Source organism: Manacus candei, unplaced genomic scaffold (genome assembly GCF_025592945.1).
Source record: "Manacus candei isolate 608988 ecotype Guabito, Panama unplaced genomic scaffold, ASM2559294v1 h1tg000028l, whole genome shotgun sequence".
Classification (NCBI taxonomy): Eukaryota; Metazoa; Chordata; class Aves; order Passeriformes; family Pipridae; genus Manacus; species Manacus candei.
The window spans coordinates 27875106-27898605 of NW_026138076.1; the positions used below are offsets into that span (position 1 = coordinate 27875106).

At 44.6% G+C, this 23500-nt stretch overlaps 1 protein-coding gene across 4 annotated transcripts in view; it reads left to right on the forward strand.

Annotated features, from left to right (window-relative positions):
- The window catches only part of GATB (glutamyl-tRNA amidotransferase subunit B), a 49654-nt gene extending 26700 nt beyond the window's left edge, over window positions 1-22954 (forward strand). For all 4 annotated transcript variants that reach the window (XM_051790601.1, XM_051790599.1, XM_051790600.1 and 1 more), the window contains 4 exons: window positions 14019-14152; window positions 14550-14628; window positions 20069-20203; window positions 22498-22954. In XM_051790601.1, coding sequence (XP_051646561.1) covers window positions 14019-14152; window positions 14550-14628; window positions 20069-20203; window positions 22498-22650 — 501 coding nt within the window. In that variant the 3' untranslated portion in view covers window positions 22651-22954. The remainder of the gene's footprint in view (window positions 1-14018; window positions 14153-14549; window positions 14629-20068; window positions 20204-22497) is intronic.
- The last annotated feature ends 546 nt before the right edge of the window (window positions 22955-23500 follow it).

A 23500-nucleotide genomic window follows, 5' to 3' on the forward strand; every position in this document is an offset into this window, starting at 1 on the left:
AGTGTGTCTGATGCATACTTTGTACCAAGGAGCCATATACATAGAATGGTGGAGAAATTAAAGCAGACACCACAAGCCTAGAAGTGTTTCTCACGCAGAGTGCAGTCAAATAACTATTATTTAATATTGATCTTGACTGTCTACACATCGACGCGCCCGTGACTGACTGCAACAAATGTACAACTTCTGGTTACAGACCCTTGGCTGCAAGTGCCTTCTCCTTGTCTTTGGGCCTGGTACAAGGCTGGGCACATTGACCATATGTAACGAATACAAACCAAAATCCAAAATCTAAATCTTCCAGCTTCACAGGCCCACTGATCTACCGTTCAGCTTTATTTATTCTTTCTTTATTTATTCTTTGGGAAGTACACCAGAGGGTTGCACAGCATCAACTTTGACCTCACAGTGCAGTTTACCAAGGGTAGGTTCAGAAGAGGGGATGGGAAGGAAAAGATTGTGGCAAATACAGTTATAAAGACAGAAGTGACAGCAAAATCTCATAACCTCCAAAATTATTCTAAAGGACTTCGAGGTTCTTAAATACAAACTGTGACATCTCTCTTTGCCAGTGATAACTCTGGGGAGGGGGCTAGTATACTCACCAAAGATTAGACACTGCTCATAGCCGGCTAAACTAGGAGAGTGTCCTGCTTTGGTTACCTCTATGATTAGTGGAGACAGAAGGAAAAGGACTTTTTCAGAGTGAGATTCAGAGCAGAACCGTAAGTACTTTAAATTGTCCTCTGGAGGAGTTCCTTTCCTTTGACTGTAAATGGAGGGAGAGCAGTGCACATAACTCCCTCATATCCCTTCTTTGTGTGTCTGTAATTTAACACACTTGTACAGAAGCTGATTCTACAGAAAGAAAATGGTCCTTTATTCTGAAGGAAGCTGTTAAGAAAACTGCCTTTGTGGTGCTGTGCCATTTTAGTGAGTTGCAGATGTTTCACTGTTTGGTGGGCAGGTGAGTCATAAGTCTTATCAGAGTCATGAGACTGCAGTGATAGAATCGAGAGGTGTTAGTAGTTCTTACCTTTCTATTTCATTGTATAAGCTGTAAAATGTGATTTTGCAGCCAGTATTCCTGTTCATGTATGCATTTTTTCATGTCAACATATTTCTCACATATTAAAATAGAAATAGGGGTAGACAGGATAGATAGGTCCTGCACCTTTTTTTTCTGATTTCTTCTTCTTCCCCTCTGTGGTGAGTTGACCTGTGCCAGCTGCTAAGCACCACAACTGCTTGCTCATTTTCCCTGCCAGTTGGACAGGGAAGAGAGTAGGAAAAGCAAAAGTGAGAAGACTCATTATTTGAGATAAAGACACTTCAGTGAGGGAACGGGTAAGGGAAAAACCAAAAAGTGATGCAAATGCAATCACTTACCACATCCCACAAATGTACTGATGCACAGCCAGTCTGCAGCCAATAACACTGATTACCTCCCCCAGTATCCCCTTCCCTCAGTTTTCCTTGTTGAGCAGGGCATTACATGGCGTGGAATATAACCTTGGTCATTTTGGGTTAGCAGGCTGGACTGTGTCCCTGCCTAACTTTGTGCCCATCCTTGGTCTGCTCACTGTGGGGAACAGAATGGAAAAAGAAAGTACTGCTCAGCAGTAGCCAAAACACCAGTGTGTTGTCAGCACTGCATTAGTCACAAATCCAAAACGCAGCACTCTCTGTAGAAAATAAACCCCATCCCAGCTGGGCCCAGTACACCCACTCCTTTCACTTGGCATCAACCCACTTTTTGTGGGTTTCAGTTTGCTAGTATGGATGGCTTCTGCTGTGTGGCTTCTGTCATCTCTCTCAACTAGCCCTATATATTTGCCTCATCCTGCCCTTTCTTTCAGCTGTTCTCTGAAATCCATTATTGCCTTTGCTTTTTCCCTTTTATCTTTTTTTCCTTTCTGCAACGCGTAAGACAATTAATGAGCTCCAAGCTGAAATTTGGGATTCAGCTTGTAATAAGATAATGCATCCATTTGAATGCATGAAGTGAACGCGTTCTTCATTGCGGGTCTCCTTTTATTGTGCATTAGAGTGTCAGCACGTATCCTCTCCATAAAAGTTGCTTGCCTGTTCACTGGGAGACTAGTTAACCTTATTCATGGGAAAGCGGAGTGTGCGTTGCTGCGTTCAGCTTGCATCAGAAGTTGCAGGAGATTGCTGATAGGGCCAGATGCACAAATCTAATGAGCATCCGTTCAGGTTAGAGCGCCCAGGAGTGCTCATTAAATAAATGGCTGTTGTGGAGGGATGGCTCTAAAATGCAAAGTCTATTCTGCACCAACTTGTTAGAGAAAGCGTTATGTGCCAAAGTTACAGTAAAACAACACCCTCCAACAAACTCCAGCCTGCAGGTTGGCTTCTGAGCTTGCTTCCTGAGCTTTGTTCTCAGACACAGTGGCTGCCTGTACCTACTGCGGTGTTGAGAAACTGAGACTCCTCCTTTGCCTGATTACACAGTGGAAGGAGTAGTCTTTATATCTGAAATGTCTTAATTGTAAACTGCTAAATTTTTGACAGTTTTGTATAAATTGCAAAAATATGTTTCTGGTTTTTCTTCATGCAGAGCTATTCTTATTCATAAGGATACAATTCTTTGAGCCATGTACACTCCATAGTATTTGGGTACTCAATTTCTGCATGCAAGTTCTGCTTTGCTGTGTAAACTGGTAAGCTGGCAAATAAATCAGTCAAGAAGGATCTTTGACAACTTTGCCAGTTATGGTATTATAACATTTTTGTCTTGCTTCGTATTGAGTAAAAAATAAGATATATTTGCATAGACATTACTGTATTAATGTGACATTTTGTTTTCTAAATGCATGCTGAGGTCCAAACAGAAAATAGATCAGTTGTCACAGTACAGCATGAGAAAAAAGCAGTATGATCACTTTCTTTCTCATGTGAATTCCAAGTCTTCCTGTGCATTTACCACTCCTCTGCTCACTCAGATAGAATTAACTGTTCTGCTTGGGCTAGTTGCTTTGGTGGAACAATTACATTGGGACTCCTTCAAACAGTCAGAAGTGGGCTGCTGTAGCAGTTGGTTTTGACCATTTTGTTTTATGACATGCCATTCTCATAGATGCTGGCATGCAGGTGAACTTATGCTTATTTTTAGAATTTAAATCATTTTATAAGAAGCTTTAGGAAAAAGTTTGAACTTTCTTTAACTGCTCTGCTTATCTGCTACATGTTCTGGTTTGGTTTTTTTTCCCCTGACAATCTTGCACATTTTTGCAGCAGTTATTACCTCACAGTTGTTTATTGTTGGAACTGTGATGGTGAAAATGGGAATAACAAAGCAACAAATGACATTTTATTTGTGAACGTTGAGGTAGTTTTCTGTTTCAGTTCTTTGGGAAACACCACTGATCTTTAAAAGCATAAGTTTGCATTACAGTCCCAGTGTCCCCAAAGATTGTACCCATGGTATTTGGTAAAATAAAGTATTATTTCAGGCTGTTTAAAAGGTGTCTGAAATCACTCCACCCACTAGGGTTTTTGACATCTCAGTGCTATGAAATGATCATTTTAAACCATGTTTAAAAAGAAATTTGCATCTGGTTGAAATACTGGTATGTCAGATTTCATGCCAGTGAGACTGTAATGAATAAGTTACAGCATATTTGGTGTGTAATGGGAGCACTGAGGGGGCCTGGATCACATACATGGTGCTGCTTTTCCAGATTTCTGTTTTTTTTCTATGGAGATTAAAATAGAGTATTCAGAATTAAGAGAGATCAGGCAGTTAGCGCTCCTGTAATCCAGCATGTTAGAGTGTGCTGCAGTGGCTTTCAGAGCAGATCTACTGCAAGGGACAGAGGTGTGTATGTGTTGGTACTTGGAGTGAATTTGGCATAAAGAAAGTTAAGTTCACATAGTACAGTATCTAGAAATGGAAGCTAATCAAGTTATGCCTACATTTTTTCTAATATGACAAGAAAATAAGGAAAATGTTTCATTTCTGTCAGTCATTCTGATGTTTTGACATTCTGCCTTATTCATTTCAGTCTAACACTGCTGGGTTTTCCTACTCCTTGGCTATAGAAAATGACAAGTCACTTTAAAAAACCTAAAACAAAATGCAAGGGAATTTTGGGAAATGTGTCTGGTTTTGTGTATGCAGGTAGTGAGTATGGGGTTCCTAGACCTGGTAGCATATGTAAGTCTGCCTCTCTTGAGTTTTTCTGGGCTTTTCTATGCTTGCTGCCTGGAAAACATCTGATTAAAATGCGAAGACTGGGTATGTTTGTCCTCAGTTTTCAAAGGTCTGGCAGCAGGGTCAGAGCTGTAACTCCAGCCAGGCTGTAGGTATCCAGAAATCTGAATGTGCCCACTTGTAGGGATCCACTCTCTAGCCTGTACATGATGGAAGTGTTGGACATGCTGCATCTGAGCTCTGTAGCTGCATTCAGACATGTGGCAGCCGCAGTCATTGTTTGCCTGTGCATAATGTAGCTAGAGTTGCTCTGCCTGGAGTGTTTGTAAAGCCTTCTGCAGCATGTGTAAAGAAACCAGCATTTATACTAGCTAACTTTTTCCTATCTAAATTGGACAGGTGTTTCTGTGTAAGGGAACCCACTGTTTAAATAATCAGTGTTTGTTTGTGCTATTGAATCCTGAGGTGAATTAGAAAGAGTACAGTACTTGGCAATGCATCATTCTAGTAATTCCACTTAACACACTCACAGTTTTTAATCAAGTTTACTGTACTTTGGTAATTCCTTTACTTTTTTTTTTAAAGCCAAATTTGTTCCTCTAGTCTGTTTAGCCTTAGTTTTGCATAATTTGATTACAGAGTAACTGCTAGTTAAATTAGTAAGAGCACTGGAGAAGTGTGGTGGTTTCACTCTAGGCCTTCCTGGAGACCAACTTGTAACCAGGAAGGAACTAGAAAAGTGATCACGGAAGTATTCCATGCTATTCCTTTACGTAACTTGAGGTATAAATAAGGCCAGCGGGAGGCATCTCGCCCTCTTCCTCTCCGGCGAGGTTCGAGAACGGCGGGTCCCTGTTTTGGTCTGGTTTATCTGGAGCTGAGGCCTACAGTGACTACCGTTATCTGCCACGCGTGAGGGGAGAGCCTTGGGCCGTGTCTAGCCATCCTGCCTGTTCGAAGGGAAGTGGTGAGATTTTTGCTAGTTTGCCTTCGGTCAGCTGGTTGGCTTGTTCGGTCCTTGCCCCTTTTTGTCCTTCTCCCTTCCCCTTTCCCCCCCCCCCCCCCCCTTCTGTGTGTGGTATTCTCCTTTTGTGTATCTGTCTCATATGTAATATATATATATATATATATTTGCTATAGCTTTGGCTGCTTGGTTTTTTTTTTTCTTTTCCCTCTCTGGGAGGCAGGTCCTTGTTGTCGAGTTTCGGGGACTTGGCAGGAAGCCAGCTCGAAACTTGCACAACATTTTTGGTGTCAGAAGTGGGATATTTTGGTTAAGTTTGGCTTGTTTTGATAAACGTTTTTCCAGGAAGACAGCCAAGCTCGGTGTTGTTTTGCAAAACCAATCTATTGTTTTGGGAACAGGTCTGGGAACACTGCCAGAGTCTGGGAAAGCAGCCAAGGAAACTTTGTTTATATAAACAAAGGTTTGTTTTGGGATCAAGAAGAAATAATAACAAAAAACAATGGCTATTTCATTAATTTGTCTTATAATTCTAGCCACCTTTACACCTGTGTTAGGCTACCGTATAGGGAGACGTCCAGACCTTGAGGATGGATGGAACAAATTGCTTCCATCCTTTAATTTTGACATCGAAGGTTTGGTAAAGGAAATCCCCATGGTTAAAATCGGCTCTAATTACTATATAAATCTTATTGCAACAGTACTGTCATTGATAAAGGTACTGGAAGTGCTACTTAAACTTGGAAGAATGGGGTTCCATTGCCTTCCCTCTTGTAGGAAAGATCACACCTCAAAGGGACTCGCTGGAACTTTGGAAAGGGCTGCAGACAGGCCAGTCCCCGGGTGGCATGGAGCTTGGGAAGATTTCGGTAGATTAGTAGGACATGTGTCACCCCCCATTAATTGGGAGTTCACACCAGAACAAATGTTTGATTCTGGTGAGATGGCCCACTGTTTGGCAGAAGGGTGTTTTTCCTACAAAGATCCGAATATGCAATTCTCCGCTTTGTGCTGGGGCCTGGCTAATGCTTATCGAGCTGCCATAGACCACCTTCAAAGGGTTAAGGTCGACACAGAAACCCAAACCACGCCACTTGAAACCAGTGATGTCCCTATTAGGTCCACAGAAGTTGGAGTCCAAACACAACTTGAAGTCAATGCCATTTCTACTAAGCCCACTAGAACCGGGACTCAAGCTAAGAACCGGAAGGTCATCATTGCCCCTGTGAAGAAGAAGAAGACGTGGGTAAGAGAGATCAAGGAACTTACAGACTCATCTCCCCAACCAGAACGCACAGAAGAAAGAGAAGAAGAAGAAGAAGAAGAAGGAACAGAAGAACCTATCCAATTCACTCAAGATGTAGTGGACGAAGGAGCGGCAGCAATGGGAGAAGGAGCAACAGCAAGTGATGAAGGCGCGACTGCGAGAGAGGAAGTAGTGGTTGTGACTGAGGAAGGAGCGATTGGAAGAGAAGAAGCAGGTACCAGAGAGGAAGAAACGGTTACACGGGAAGGAGCACGTCCAAGAGAACTAGGGGCACGCCCAAAGGAATACAGAACAGCATCAAGAGAAAAGAAAGCAACAGTACAAACGGCCGGTGGTATCTTGTCGCTTGATGATTTATATCCTGACTACACATTCAGTGTTACAAAAGACGCAAAGAAGGAGCCAAAGCATCCCCCTCAATTGGAGGGGGAATTATCCCTACCCCTCCAGACCCAACCTTCTCTTGGAGGTGTGAATGATTGGAGGAAGAGGCCCTTATCTCACCACGTGAAAGATTACTCACTACCTCCACCCGCTGGGTATCGCGAACGACGCAGGAGTCCATCCCCACGGCGTGAATGGCATAGAAGTCCATCTCCACGGCGTGAACGACGCAGAAGTCCATCTCCGCGGCGCGAACAGCGTAGGAGTCCATCCCCACGGTATGAACGACGTAGAAGTCCATCTCCGCGGCGTGAACGGCATAGGAGTCCATCCCCACGGTATGAACGGCATAGGAAACCATCTCCGTGGCGTGAACAATATAGAAGCTTATCTCCACGGCATGCTCAGTCTCCACCTCCACATGAGAGATATAGGGAGGAAGTGGGAGCAGTCCCACGTAGGAGTGGAAGAGTAAAGAGAGAGGTGGAAAAGATTCTACGTGGGAGAGATGGACAAGAAATTATGCGAGAAAGCGAAATTACACAATCACTGACCACAAGAGAGCTTCGAGATTTACGGAGAGATTATATGCGCTTGCCTGGTGAAGAAGTCCTCACCTGGCTGGTGCGATGCTGGGACAAGGGAGCTGATAGTCATGTAATTGAAGGTGATGAAGCACGACAGTTGGGATCCATTGCTCGAGACCCTGTGATAGAGCAAGAAATGGGGAGGGAGAAAATGGCGTCCAGTCTTTGGCTCCGAATACTCCACGCGGTAAGAGTGAAATACCCATTTAAGGAGTCCCTGAAGAGTTCTTCAAGAAGGTGGAGGACTGCGGAAGAAGGCATCCAATACCTACGGGAATTGGCCATGCTGGAGATCATCTATTCTGATCCAGATTATTATGATATCCAAGTTCCTGAGAATGTTCCCTGCACGCAACCAATGTGGAAAAAGGTAATTCAAGGTGCCCCTAAACCATATATTTCCTGCTTGATACCCGTATATAATCCAAAGATGGATGAACCAAGCGTGGACACTATGTGTGCTTGGATAAGAACCATCGAGGAAAATATGGAAGACTCCTTCAATCCCCTGTACCGACGCACCTACGATAGGGAAAGAACGGAGAGAGATTATGAATATTCCAGATATGAGGACGACCTTAGAGACAGAGAGGACAGAAGGTATAGAGATTACCAAGAAAGGCCAATGGGAAGATCACGGCGGGACCGACAAAGACGACCTCGGCCTAGACCTCGATCCTGGTCTCGATCTTGCTCACGATCCCTGTCATTCACACGTCGAAGGAAAGAGAACTCTAAGCGTGGGTCACGTAACCAACTATGGGCATACCTTCGTAGTAAAGGAGAAAACATGAAGAAGTGGGATGGTGAACCCACTTCTAAGCTTGAAGCTAGAGTGAGGGAGCTGAAGCGAAAGAAGACTGACAAAAAAGTTGTCTATGTAGTAGATGGAGATTTCTTAGAAGAGAAACTGCGATCGCCGAAACACGAGAAGATGGAGGTCCACTTCGACAATGGCAAAAAGTCTAAGAAGTCAAAGTCAAACTCTGACGACGAATGCTCTGATCAAGACCAGTAGAGGGGCCCTGCCTTCTGCCAGGAGAAGGAGAGGGACCAAGAAGATAACCGGGTTTACTGGGCTGTGTGGGTCCGATGGCCTGGCACATCGGATCCTCAGAGATACCAGGCCTTGATAGATACTGGAGCCCAGTGTACTGTAATGCCTTCGGAGTATAAGAGTACCGAGACTGTTACTATTTCTGGAGTGACAGGAGGGTCTCAAGAATTGTCAGTAGTAGAGGCGGACATGAGCTTGACAGGAGACCAATGGGAAAAGCGTCCCATTGTGACGGGGCCAGAAGCCCCTTGCATCCTTGGTATGGACTACCTAAGAAGAGGATACTTCAAGGACCCGAAAGGGTACCGGTGGGCTTTTGGTGTAGCCACGGTGATTGAAGAGGGGTCCAAGCAATTGTCTGCCCTTCCTGGCCTTTCAGAAGACCCTTCCATTGTAGGATTACTACGAGTTAAAGATCAAGAAGTGCCAATAGCCACAACAACTGTACACAGACGACAGTATCGGACAAACCGAGATGCTGTGATCCCTATCCACAAAATGATCCGAAAATTGGAGAGCCAAGGGGTGGTCAGCAGAACCCATTCACCCTTCAACAGCCCCATCTGGCCTGTGCGTAAATCCGATGGAGAGTGGAGACTGACTGTGGACTATCGTGGCTTAAATGAAGTTACGCCACCGTTGAGTGCTGCCGTGCCAGATATGTTGGAGCTCCAATATGAGTTGGAGTCCAAGACAGCAAAGTGGTACGCCACCATCGACATAGCCAACGCGTTTTTCTCCATTCCTTTAGCGGCAGAGTGCAGGCCACAGTTTGCTTTCACCTGGAGGGGCGTTCAATACACCTGGAATCGACTGCCCCAGGGGTGGAAACACAGTCCAACCATCTGTCATGGACTGATCCAGGTCACACTAGAGAAGGGTAAGGCTCCCGAACACATCCAGTACATCGATGACATCATTGTATGGGGGGATACAGCAGAAGAAGTTTTCAAAAAAGGACAGACGATCATCCAGATTCTCCTCGAGGCCGGTTTCGCTATCAAGAAGAGCAAAGTCAAGGGACCTGCCCGAGAGATCCAATTCCTAGGGGTGAAATGGCAAGATGGACGACGCCAGATACCAACAGACATCATCAACAAGATTGTAGCAATGGCTCCCCCCACAAACAAGAAAGAAACCCAAGCTTTTCTGGGAGCCATAGGCTTCTGGAGGATGCATATCCCAGAATACAGTCAGATTGTGAGCCCTCTTTACTTTGTGACCCGTAAAAAGAACAATTTCCAGTGGGGTCCGGAGCAACAACAAGCTTTCAGGCAGATCAAGCAAGAAATTGCACATGCCGTGGCTCTTGGACCAGTTAGAATGGGACCAGATGTAAAGAATGTGCTCTACTCTGCAGCTGGAGATAAAGGTCCCTCCTGGAGCCTCTGGCAAAAGGTGCCTGGCGAGACGCGAGGGCGACCACTGGGTTTCTGGAGCCGAAGCTACAGAGGTTCTGAGGCCAATTACACCCCTGTGGAAAAGGAAATCTTAGCGGCGTATGAAGGTATACGAGCAGCTTCAGAGGTAATTGGTACCGAAGCACAGCTCTTCCTGGCACCCCGATTACCCGTCTTGAGCTGGATGTTCAAAGGGAAGGTGCCCCCTGCGCATCATGCCACCGATGCCACGTGGAGCAAGTGGATGGCTTTGATTACACAACGTGTCCGAATCGGGAACTCGAATCGCCCCGGCATCTTGGAAATCATAACCAATTGGCCTGAAGGTGGGAACTTCAGTCTGGCAGAAGAAGAAGAGCCAGTGAGCCGAGCCGAGGAAGCTCCACCATTTGATCAGCTGCCAGATGAAGAAAGGCGTTATGCCCTTTTCACTGATGGTTCTTGCCGAATTGTAGGAAGGAACCGGAAGTGGAAAGCGGCCGTTTGGAATCCCACCCGACGAGTGGCAGAAGCCGCTGAGGGTCAAGGCGAGTCGAGTCAATTTGCGGAACTCAAAGCCGTCCAATTGGCCCTGGACATTGCTGAACGAGAAGGTTGGCCGAGACTCTACCTCTACACAGACTCGTGGATGATAGCCAATGCTCTATGGGGATGGTTAGAGCGATGGAAGAAGATGAACTGGAGGCGTGGAGGAAAACCCATCTGGGCTGCTGACTTGTGGCAGGACATCGCTGCCAGAGTGAAGAGTCTGAATGTGAGAGTCCACCATGTAGACGCCCATGTGTCCAAAAAGCGAGCTAATGAAGAACATAATAACAACAGAGAAGCGGACCGAGCTGCACAGATAGGGGTGTCACAAGTAGACCTAGACTGGCAGCAGAAGGGAGAGCTGTTTCTGGCTCGATGGGCCCATGATGCTTGCGGTCATCAAGGCCGAGATGCCACCCACAGATGGGCACGAGACCGAGGGGTGGATTTAACCACGGATATCATTTCTGAAGTTATCCATGATTGTGAGACTTGTGCCGCTATTAAGCAGGCGAAAAGACTGAAACCCCTGTGGTATGGTGGACGATGGGATAAGTATAAGTATGGAGAGGCATGGCAGGTTGATTATATCAAACTGCCACAGACCCGCCAAGGTAAGTGCTATGTACTTACCATGGTGGAAGCAACAACGGGATGGTTAGAGACTTTTTCAGTGCCCCACGCAACGGCCCGGAATACCATTCTGGGCCTTGAAAAGCAAGTCCTGTGGCGACACGGGACCCCAGAACGTATTGAGTCGGACAACGGGACTCATTTCAAAAATGGATTAGTCACCACTTGGGCGAGGGAACATGGTATCGAATGGGTATACCACATTCCATATCATGCACCAGCTGCTGGGAAGGTTGAGAGATATAACGGATTATTGAAGACCACTCTAAAGTTATTAGGTGAGGGGACTTATAAAAACTGGGACAAGAACTTAGCCAAGGCTACCTGGCTAGTTAACACCAGGGGTTCTGTCAATCGAGCTGGCCCTGCACAGGCAGAATCCCTTCACATTGTTGATGGAGATAAAGTTCCAGCAATCCATTTGAGGGGAATGCTAGGGAAAGCTGTTTGGGTTACCCCTGCCTCAGGCCAAGACAAACCCATTCGTGGGATTGTCTTTGCTCAAGGGCCAGGACATACGTGGTGGGTAATGAGGAAGGATGGAGTCATCCAGTGTGTGCCTCAAGGAAACTTAGCCTTGGGGAAAAACTAATTGTATGTCCTAAGTTGTGTTTTTACAGGAAGCCAGTCACCAGATGAGAGAGAGAGACCTGAACTAAGCTGTTGCTGGTATCCGGTGATGAGACAGTCCAGTGATGAAACAGCCATAAATCAGAACTGTAATGGTGACTGAGGAGACCAAAGATCTGGACTGAACTGACATCGGTATTGATTTTCCAACGACGAGACAACTGTGCCGAGAGACCAACAAGAACTATATATATATATATATATGCAAATGTGTATATATATGCGCGGGATGTAGACGAACGTGAGACATAGGTGTTACGTAAAGAAATAGTATGGAATAAGGGGTGGAGAATGTGGTGGTTTCACTCTAGGCCTTCCTGGAGACCAACTTGTAACCAGGAAGGAACTAGAAAAGTGATCACGGAAGTATTCCATGCTATTCCTTTACGTAACTTGAGGTATAAATAAGGCCAGCGGGAGGCATCTCGCCCTCTTCCTCTCCGGCGAGGTTCGAGAACGGCGGGTCCCTGTTTTGGTCTGGTTTATCTGGAGCTGAGGCCTACAGTGACTACCGTTATCTGCCACGCGTGAGGGGAGAGCCTTGGGCCGTGTCTAGCCATCCTGCCTGTTCGAAGGGAAGTGGTGAGATTTTTGCTAGTTTGCCTTCGGTCAGCTGGTTGGCTTGTTCGGTCCTTGCCCCTTTTTGTCCTTCTCCCTTCCCCTTTCCCCCCCCCCCCCCCCCTTCTGTGTGTGGTATTCTCCTTTTGTGTATCTGTCTCATATGTAATATATATATATATATATATTTGCTATAGCTTTGGCTGCTTGGTTTTTTTTTTTCTTTTCCCTCTCTGGGAGGCAGGTCCTTGTTGTCGAGTTTCGGGGACTTGGCAGGAAGCCAGCTCGAAACTTGCACAAGAAGAGAATTACATCTGCATGTCTTATATAGATATAGGTTTACCTTGGTTCACAAAAGACCTCAGTGGTTTCCTAAGCTGAGAACTTAGTTTCTTTCCTCATGGTCTCAAGGTAAAGGGAGTGGGTCTGATTTTTGTCACACCAGTTTTACAGCATATCAGACATTAATCTAAGTACATTTTGTTCTGTTTCAGAGAACAGAGAGCAGTAGTTTGGAGTCTTCTCAAAAGCCATACATCATTACCAATGAAAAATGTGGTATCCAGAGCTGTTGGAAGTTTGTGTTGTGAAAGTTTGGAGAGGGAAAGTCTAAAATTCTGTATTGCTGTGGCAATAAATGGCCTTTAAAAGCAAGGGCATATGAGACTGATGGGATGTGTGTGGATGGAGAACTCAGGCTTTGGTTTAGTGTGTACCCTGCATTCTTTTTGCTCATAACCATTCCAAGATCTGGCTGCAGTCAGTATGTGCTTGGGAAATGTTTTTGCTGTGATGACTATACTTAGAATAGCTCCTTGGCTGTCTCTAAACTGTTACCTCTCAACTTCTGAGAGCTGGCTTGTCCTCCTGTGTGTTTATGCCACACACTGCAGAAGGCCAATGGCATGCTGGATTTGGATTTCTCCTTGAAAAGGTAGGAGCTGCCACTTCATACTTCTTCAGCCTTCAGTAAACCTAATGAGTTCTGTGCTGCAGTTAAAGATCCATCAATAGCTTGATGACAAACACCACAGCATTCAACAGACTGTGCAGTATCTGCTCTTCTAAAAACAATCTCGGATTTCACTTAGGCTATAAATTGAATCCCCTACTGTCATATCTTCTGAGCATTTAAGGGTGCTGTGGAAAAGCTTACATAGCTTCTCTGAAAAAAAATGGTAGAATAAAACCCTGCTTCTTACAGGATGACCTTTCCATATCATTGAAGGGTAAATGCAAGCGACACTTACTCCTTCCATCCAAAACAAATAGAAGTGATTGCAACATCAAGAGTGAAGTATCTGTAGACAGTTTCAGGAAAAATCTGTTTGTGGTAAAAGGTAGCATGACAGCATGTGAGAAGGCAGCATTGTATTTTCTAGCATTATACATACTTAAAACACAGGAGAAGATGAGAAAGGTTCTCCCCAAATGCTGATTTTAGGGAGGTGTTAAGAGAAAAGTGATCACTCATTTGTTGGAAGTTCCACTGAAGCAGACAGGCTGACAGATAAGCTCTATGTATCTGTTCTAGGCATAAGATAGTTCGTTTGCTGTTATGTTAATAAAATTTCTGCAAAGTTTTGTGCCTCTGCAGTGAATTCACAACTGAAGTTTACTTTAGGATTGAGCATTTATACGCCAAGTGTAATTGTTTAATTAGTTGTAACTTGTAACCTGTGTCACCTGCTCTAGGTGACCTTGCCCTGGCAGAGGGGTTGGACTGGATGATCTCCAGAGGTCCCTTCCAACCCTAACGATTCTGTGATTCTCTGATTCTGTAATCATGTTTGCACTCTGGTATCTCTGATGCATTTAACTTTTCTTAAACAGAATGAAGATGGATTAGCAGAATTCTATGAAAATGTGGTGAAACAGACTCAAATGAAGCCAAAGAGAGTGATCGGCTGGGTTCTGAATAACCTTCTCAGTTACTTGAAACAACATTCCCTTACAGTAAAGGAAAGGTCAGTCTTTGTGATTCATACACCGGTGAAACAAAAGTGATCCTTTTCTCAAGTGCCATGAATAATACCACGTCACTCCTTTGCCACTGCTGCTTTAGTTGTTCCCTGTGAAGTTTGTTACACCAGGCAATGCTGCGCAGGCCTTGGCACTGCCATCCTGAATGGAGTCAAACAAGTATGTTGCAGAGAAGAGGACCATGTAGTTAAGAGTTGTAATCAGTCTTCAGTCTTTAGAATATGATGATGGTAAGGCATAGTAGGCTATCTCAAATACCAAACTTGAACATAGAGTAACATGAGGAAAAATACCAGCTTGTATGATTTTTAGGCAAGCAACAGTAGCATAGATATATTACATCACCTTATTCTCTGAGGTAACTTCTCCCTTTCTCCCTAGCCCAGTCAGCTCTTTTCTCCTGGCCGACCTTTTGAACCTTCTAGAAAAAAAAGAAATTTCTTCTACAGCAGCAAAGCAAGTAAGTACCTTTTTGATTTTACTGTACTCTGAATCTGTGGCTGCTTACTCCAGTAGTGTAGCAATTTTATAATTAATGTGTACCAGTACAGTGGTTGCTTCAGAAGGAAATTGTTTAGTGGTGATGAAGGATAAATTTTGTATCTATAATATAATAGATGCAAATGCCTTGTGTGTGTTTATAATCTTACAGATACGTTGCATATTCAGTGTTAAAAGGGGATAGAAGCCAAATAGTAGACTTAAACAGTGTGAACTGAAGTCAATTAAATAAATCCTCCTTCTGAACAGAGCAGACATTAGATCTCAGTTTCACAGTTCGAGTCAGACCTGAGTGAAAGGTCAGTGGGAGCTAATCCGTGGCTTCCAGCTAAGCTGAGAGTACCACTTACTACGTACTAAGGGACAGTAAGGTTCCCAAGCATTAGCAGGTGGAAAAGGATATCATTCACCTGAGTGTAGTCACAAAAAGAGTTCTTCTTTGGTGTACCCCTGGGTCAGAAGTGGGAAAGGTCTGACCTTTCTTTTATCCTTGCCTCTTTGAGCAAGTGCTGTTACGAACCTCTCACACAAGTAAAGATGGTACAGCTCGTTTTTTTAAAAATATCGTGTTGCTTAGGACAGTCTGAAAAATCAGCTCTTGATGATTTATGTCTAAAATTGTGAACTGGTTTTGATGGATACAGTGATTGCTGTGTCTGTAGTAAAACTTTATGGGTTTTTATGATGAGGAATAATTAATCATTCAACTTAAATTATTGCCAGCTCATTCATGTGGAATACATTGTCTTTTCAGAATAATTATTATACTCTAGATAAGTGCAATAAGGACCTGTTTGTGTGTTTATCAGTGAAACTATTAATTAAGACATTTAACTTGCCTTAACTGCTTTCAAACTTTTGACGCCCTGAAAGATATGGAGCAGTTTTCCATCTATCTAACACATATCCATTAAATCCAAGTACAACTTTGGAATAGTACTGAAGTCAGTTCACGGTTTTTCTGCATTGTTATAAACCAAGTGTAACTGTTGCAAACGTGGCTCTTTACCCTACTTGGAGACTTTTAAAATTTCTGGTTTGTTTTCTTTTTTTGGAGATGCTTGTAGTTCTTAATTAAGTTGGTCTCTTTGTTGGTCTGTTTTTTGTGGATAGCCAGCTGCATAAGACAGGTGTCATAAATAGGGATATAAGTGCCTGGCTTTAGGCATGTGCGTTTAGAAATTTTGTATTGGAAAAGTAAAAGCTTGAAAAAGGAGATAAAGTATTAATAGGAAAAGCATTGGAATGCAGAGCAGTTCTGTGCCTGAGGGGTTGTGGCACACCCATCAGTTTGGTGTCTGCATTTGAAAGGGAAGCTTCAGAACTCCAGTCCTAAGTCTTTTCCTTGTGGAGGTAGGGATAGGGTACTAATGCTCTTCTGTGGAAGTTTTCTGCCTTGTGATATATTTGTGTGCCAGCACTTCTGACAGGTTATGAAATGTCAAGAATTTCAGAGATGCATTTCTTGTTTAATTACCAACCCCTTGTAATGTGTGTGTTGTCCTCGGTGCTCTGAAATTGGACACAGAGAAATCACAGCACTGTTTGCCATCACCCAGTGATGATGCTATCAGACTGCAGAAACCTTGCCACATTTAGAAAAGTATTTTGGTTGCCTGGATGTCAGAAGAGTAACAAATGTTTATAACAATTCTCAGCAGTAGGCAGAGATGCTGGTTGGCCCGAGGGCAGAAAAGGCTATATATACACACCAGCAGATGAATTGCAGTACTTGGGGAGGGGGAGCATGATGTGCAGTGGCAGACACAGATCCAACAGGAGAGGATGGAAGGGTTGGACGGGGTGAGTGCACAGACATGTGTACACATACGTACTCGCTGCAGGAAGCTGTTAAAGGCTTAAATTTTTTAAAAGGTTTTGTGTTCGGTCTCTGCTGTGTAAGGCAGTTAAACACAGGCAGATAAAAGCTGTGAGCACTGACTGTAGACACAGAGCACTGTATGGTGGGATGCATGTGCCAAGCAAAGGGCACTGTGTGCTCACATAATTACCATGTTGGTAATTACACAGCTCACGCCCAACTTGCCATCAAATACAGTGTCCTACTCCAGAGGTCTCTGAAGCAGTTCCAGGCTAGTGTGCCTGTGGAAAGGCAGGAGCAGCTTCCAGGGTGGGTGTGCAGGTATGTGGGGGGAGCGTGTCCTGGATCGGGGCAGCTGTGGCCCACCACAGAGGCACCATTTTGAAGCCCACAGTGGGAGGTGTTAGGACTGCTCACCCAGGGCTGAAACCAGTCCAATGGGGAGTGTCTCTGAGATGGGGCCTCACTCCTTATTTGCCTGGATGGCAGCAAGTGCATCTCTGGCATGACAGATCTGCCTTTGAGTTATGGCATTGTGGGAAGAGGCTGGTTCCAGGGCCAGGGAAGCAGAAACTTTCCTCTGCTGCCAAGAGCCATGCTGGAGCAACTCCGTGTGGACACCCTTGTCATGAGTTCACTGGGGATCAGTGCCCCAGTAGGCCATGGAACAGAGCAGAGCCCAGGTTTTGCTGGCTTCTGCAGTTGCTTAGGTCACCCACATAGGAATAACTTCAAAAGACCCACTGGGCGCTCCTGCTTTAAAGTAGATGGCAAGGAAATGAGTAGAGTACACAAACCTAAACTGAACCATCTGCTTTGACAATTACGGCTATACCATCTGGAGGACTGGACCCAGCCTGCCCCTCGCTTCTGTGAGAGGCTGAGGGACAACTGCCAGACATCAAGGCTTCCGTCACTGGAAATGAGAGATGCCCACAGGACTGACTCAAGTGGTGCTGCCTGCTGCTTCCTCCCACCCTTGGCAGCAAATCACTGCAGATAGGGTTTCCAGTTGGAACGTTCCTAGGCACAGCAGTCAGCTGGCACGTTCACCAGTTGCAAAATGTTTGATATGATGCCCATGGCAGCCAGACATGTAAGTCCTGATTAATTCATCTTGACCAATGCTGCTGTGCCTGCATGGGTAGAAACTGCAGAACATTATTAAAATCTAATAATGCTCAGGCAAGAATCAATAGTAGAAACTGTTGAGATTTCAGTAATGGAAATGAGACCTGAAATTCACATTTTAGCTCTGGAGACTTCATAATTTGATCCTCCTGTGCTGGTGCAGGCAGTTTGTGTAAATGAGTTGAAATCATTTTTTTAAACTGCTTTCTTTAGCTTCATGCTCCTTGCCAAGTGGAGAGACACATTTTTAAAAAGTGCATCTTTGACAGGTCTTGGCCACATATCTTTCTGCTTTCCTACGTACCTGTAAACAAGCAAGGGCCTTGATAACATTGTTGCTCTACTAGCTAAGTGGAGATGCTTTTTACCAAATGGAGTAGTACACATGATGCAGCTGTCACACAGGGAAAATCTGGTGCCTTCAAGGTCTTTAATGGCCAAGCTTTTCTCAGTGCCAGGAAATACTAGCATAGGCATAACAGGGAATCAGAGCTGGATCTCTGACTGTCAAGCTGTCCTGCCCCTGCTCTAAGTCAGCCTGATGTATGAGTTGCTCCTGGATAACTCTGCCATGGTCGGCTGTGTAGATTTTGTTTGTTGCAGATTTCCCCCTCCTGCAGCCCATGGCATCCTAAAAATCCCATCTGCCTTTTTCCAGGAGACTGAAAGGGTTTATTCACTGTCCACTCCTGATTTGTGCAGCACTTACACTCTCCAGGGTGTTTGCTATGGGCTGTGCTGTGCAATGAGGACAGGGCTCACTCTGAGGATGATGTACAGTATGGGTGCATTGGGAGGCCTAGAGGACAGAAAGCTTCCTGCCTAGTCCCTCGAGGAAGAAGCAGAAGGGCTGCCTGGGGTAGCAATGGAGAGCCACAAAAAAAAAATAAAAGCAAGAGGCTCAGACAGGCTGAATCTCTGTTGGATGTAGTGTATTTCTTTCTAGGAGTATTGCAGGTAGCACTGGCATGATGACTTCCAAGTACTGCACTACAAGAAAGATCTTGTAGAAGACATCATATACAGCACTGATTTATTCAGTATAAACATCTGAAAGCTTCACTTACAGCAGTTGTAACTCTGGCTGCTTATCAGTAACTTCAGTATCGTGATCTGCCTTTAACCCTCTTAACAGGGAAAAATTAAGATGGAGCTTCCACAGTGCAGCAGCATATCATTACCCTGTCACAAGGTCTCCAGAAGAGTGATAAGATCCCATACAAGCTTCGGGGTACTGCTGGCAAACAAATCACCTCTTGCAGGAATTGTATCAATGCGTGGTTCTTAAATACATGTTGTGGCTACAGAATTCTTTAACTGAAAGTCTTTTGTACCAGAAAATTTGTCAAGCTGAAGAAAATTGCTGGGGTAGTTAAGATACCAACCCACATGCTTCTTTTTTCCCAAGTTCTCTTGCTGCCCTGTGAATTATTTAACATTCAATTTGAATGCTCCTCCCAGACTCCTCTTCATCCTACAGTGAATATTTAATGCTGAAATTTTGACATGGCATCCATTTCCGTATTGGGACACAGCAATGGCACTTCAGCTCAGGATGGAGCTCAAGGAGCTGTTTTAATAAAGGAGATTTTCTTACTCTCCTCCCACAGCCCTGAAATAAGAGCAAAGGGAATACAGAAAATGACTACCCAAGGAAATTGGTTTTTTATAAATGTTCTCTCCTCTCAAGTGTATTCCAGGGCAATAGCCCTGCTGCAGTGTAGGAAAACACGCTAGCATTAACAAGTGATTATTCCACAGGCCTGGGTTTGCCCAGCAGTCCGGTACTTGGAGATGATGCATAGGTGGGCTGGAACTGCTGCATTCATTCTGCTTGGCACCATTTTTCTTCTACTTTGTCATATGTATCCTCATTACAGCTTCTGGTGAGGCCTGGTAATGGGATGCGTTACCTGCGATTGGACTTGGTACAGTAGTCAGCTAATCGTCATTCTCGGGTAGAGCCATTGCTCATGGAGGTGCATTTCCTGACTGCTCTCAGGCAGTTCATGTGAATAATGTGAGATGAGCACGAGTGCTGCTGGAGGAGCAGCCTTACCAGTCTCTGCTGGGGTGGCCCCTCTCCGTGCAGCGAGGCACACGGGGCTGTGCTCAGCAAACATCTTTGGAGAGGTACTGGCACTGGCAGCAGCAGGCAGGTCCCAGGACTGTGGGAGGCTGCAGAGCACCAGGGGTGAACCATTAACCTGTACTCGTGCAGTAAGTGATGATTCTTTGTCTTATTACAGGATGCAGAAAAGGAGGGGGAGAGTACAAGGGCTCTTTCAGAGAGGCACAGGATTAAATCTTGGGTTTGTTCTCGTTTAGACAATCTGCTCTTGCTTTAACTAATATCTAGCTTCTTGGATCAGTAACTGAAATACTGCATGTAAACAATGTTGGTAAGTCAAGGCACTGACCTTTGCTGCTTTATTGTGATTTTCAGGTGCTTGCAGAATTGTGGAAGGGAGAAGGGAAGACTCCTCTTGAAATTGTTAAAGAACAGAAACTTCAACTGTTACAGGATCAAAAAGAGCTCGAACAGATCTGCCAGGCAGTGATTGATAGACAAGAAAATGAGGTGATTATGATGGTGCTAGGAACCTTCTGCACTGTGGCAGTCTGTGGCACTGAAAGGGCGTTAAAATGGCCTCTCTCTTTTTTCTCTTTTGATGGCATTTGAGCTCTAGAGCCAGAGCTGTAAAGCTGCTGCCAAGATATTATCAGGCTTTTCTTCTCCTTTCTTATTTTACTAAGTGGATTTTTTGAAATTGAAGCTTGCACAAAATGATCAGCAGAAGAAATTATCAGTCTGGCTAATGTGCTAAGTCATTCTGAAAGACCTTAAAACTTTAATGTAGGAAAGCAAAACTACAGGGCCCTGTCCCTCTCCGGCTGTACTGCCATTAACCTGACCCTGCCACCTGACAAAAAACTCTGATTTTTGTGTCATCTGTTGTGATATTGGGGCAACACTGCTAAACTGTTCTGAAGCTGGAGACTGAAGTTACCTGCCAGCAAGGCATATATTAGTTACGGAATTAGAGAATGCATCAGAAACTGGCAATGCAAAAATTTTACTTGCATCTGACTCTTCGCCATGTCCCTGTCCCCATGCACTGCCAAAGAGACAAGTCTAGCTCGCTGTCCTGCCTGACAGTGGCTGTGGGGTGGGGAGGAGCCAGACCCCATGGCAGCAGCAGTGGTGGCTCCAGAGCTGCTGCCCACTCTGCTGTTCTGCTGGGCTATGGAAGCAACGTAAATGCTGCAGTAGGAAAGATGGGGGGAGGGGGAGGTTGGCTCTTCCCCATCTCCTTGGAAAGACACAGCAGCCAGTGTGGCTCATCGGTCTAACAAGGTCTGAGCTGGAAAAAAGGGAAAAAAGCCCTTGTTGCTCATGAAGGGGAGGAGTTGGAATGGATCTTGACAGAGTCTATATAATCTGCTTTATAAAAAGCAAAATGAAAACAAGTGCTTATATGTTCTCTGGAGCAAAAATGTAAAAGCAGAAGTGAATAGCTTACTTCTAATATAAACAATGTCTAGCTACATTTGCCATTTGGAAAAAACCATTAACATCTTTTGAGAACAATACCACCCACTCCAGATCTCATTGGGGGATGCTAACAGCTCTGCAAGAGCTTTTGATAAAGAAAATGAGCTTGCAGTAGGTCGAAGTGACCTCCATCAGACTGACTCATTTGCAGAGCCTGATAAAAGTGCTGCTGTATTTTCAGGCTGGTAGGAAAGCACAGGCGTGGACAGAAGGGACGTTAGAACCAACTGGGAAGTGCAGGAGCAGCAGATCCATAACCACACTCCTGTTTCAATGCGTTTTGAGAGTAACTTTTTTCAGAATTAACTAATTTAAAAACAGCTGCTCAAGCCAACACTGGGCACTTTATGACAGTGCAGTATCTGGATTGCACTGCGCTCTGCCCCACATAGGTAATTACTTGCAGATCCAGAGTAATGAGTCCTTTCCATAGTGTGACATTACAAAGGAGATTTTAGACTGACAATAATTCAGATACTGTAATGAGTAGCAATATTTGCATTTCAGTTTGGTATTGGCACAGTTGGTGGTTCCTATGTTCACAACCCTTCCCTTAATATCTGCAAATATGACATCCTGTTTAGTTGGCAGCTATTGTGTTCTACTCAGTAACTCCAGCAATGTAGAGATTGCCTTCCCTGCCACACAAGCAGTATGAAGGCCAGATGCTTGTCTTTCAGCAGTAGGCTCTCCTTTAGGAATGCCCAGAGGTGACATTTCTGATCCTTTTAGCTTTTAAATATGGCCCTTGCAATTTTGCCAAGTGATTGTGCATCAGTCACTTGCTGTCTGATAGGCAGTTGTATTTCTGACCAGTTAATTAATTGTCATGTTGCAAAGAATTCTGTGCTTAAAGGAAGTAACACATTGTTACAAAAACACCTACATCTGTTCTTTAAGGACCTCACAAATATTATCAAATAGGCTATGATTTGATGCAAATTACTTGTTAGAATATTCAGTAAGAAGGTAGATCCTATTAGCAAGAAAAGTCCATCTTTCTTCTCTGGCTCTTTTCCAGAAAGTTGCTGTTCAAGTTGCAGACACTGTTAAAATCCAAAAGTGTTTTCTGACTCTTTCTATAAGAGGAGCTATTTTTATTAATTGTAAGGCCCTGCTTCTCTGGGGACTTGTGTTCTCTCATGGGAGCAGAGCAGGAGCTTATTGCAAAGCTGAAGGCAGTTTTTATAAATAACACCTTAGCCCAAAATGTAATGTTCTCTCACAACAGTCCAAAAGACAAAAATATTCATACCCTGTCTGGGGATGAGTGAAGATGTTCAGTATTCCTGTAACATTGTTGCTTTTTTTTCTTTAAGGTTATGGTGATAAAGGCAGGAAATTTAAAAGTTTTAAATAAGTTAATTGGCCTGGTACAAAGAGAAACACAAGGACGGTCGAATCCTGTTCTGGTGAAGCAATTATTAGAGAAGAAGCTAGAAGTAGCCACAAGAGAAAAACCACACAAGTGACTACAGAAACATGTGCTTCGTTCTGTCTGCAAATGCACTTTGGTGTCTCCTCATGTAGCATCGGGCTTGTTGGTTTTACTTCAAGCAGCTCGAAGTCCCAGCCTTCCCTGGATGCATCAGCCAAAGGCAGATGGGCCAAAGAAAAGCAGATGATACAGCCATTTGCATCTCTTTCACTTTGATGTGGCATTTGGAAATGTGATTTCCACACAGCCCTGGGAAGCAGGCTCCCTGGAGTGTCTGTGAGTATGCAGAAAGCTGAAGCTGTATGGGTTAGTTTTCTAATAAAGCGGATGCAAACTCAGCTTTTTTGGCTGCCTGTTTGTGAGAAGGGAAATTCACAGATCTCAAATACTCAGTGCGGTGGTGCACACTAGTAACTCACTGTGAATTAGTGTGAGCACACTCAACAATGATTAAAACGCCTAGAAGACCACGTCTGCCTCGATGCCTAACAGAATGGAAAAAAATTTCCCTCCTATCATTCTTCCTGGTTTCTGAGGGATGGGGAAGGGATGAAATCACTAGCTGCCTAAGTGTGTGCCTGAGGCTAGTGCCACAGATAGAAGTGCCTGCATCCCTGTGTGTCAGATTGTTTGCTCTCCTCCTCCCAGCTATGTACCCAAACATCTGCTTTGCCTGCTCACAGCTCTCAGTTCTCAGGAGTGCCTGAGGGATGTGCCTGAGCCCTTCTGAGGGTCGCAATCCAGTTTGGCATCAGCAGATGTGCTTCTGCCAGCCCTGCACAACTTAGGGAGGAACAAGTAGAATCACAGACCCACAAGGATCGTGAGAATTCAGCTCCTGGCCCTGTACAGGACAGCCCCAAGAATCACACCATCTGCCTGAG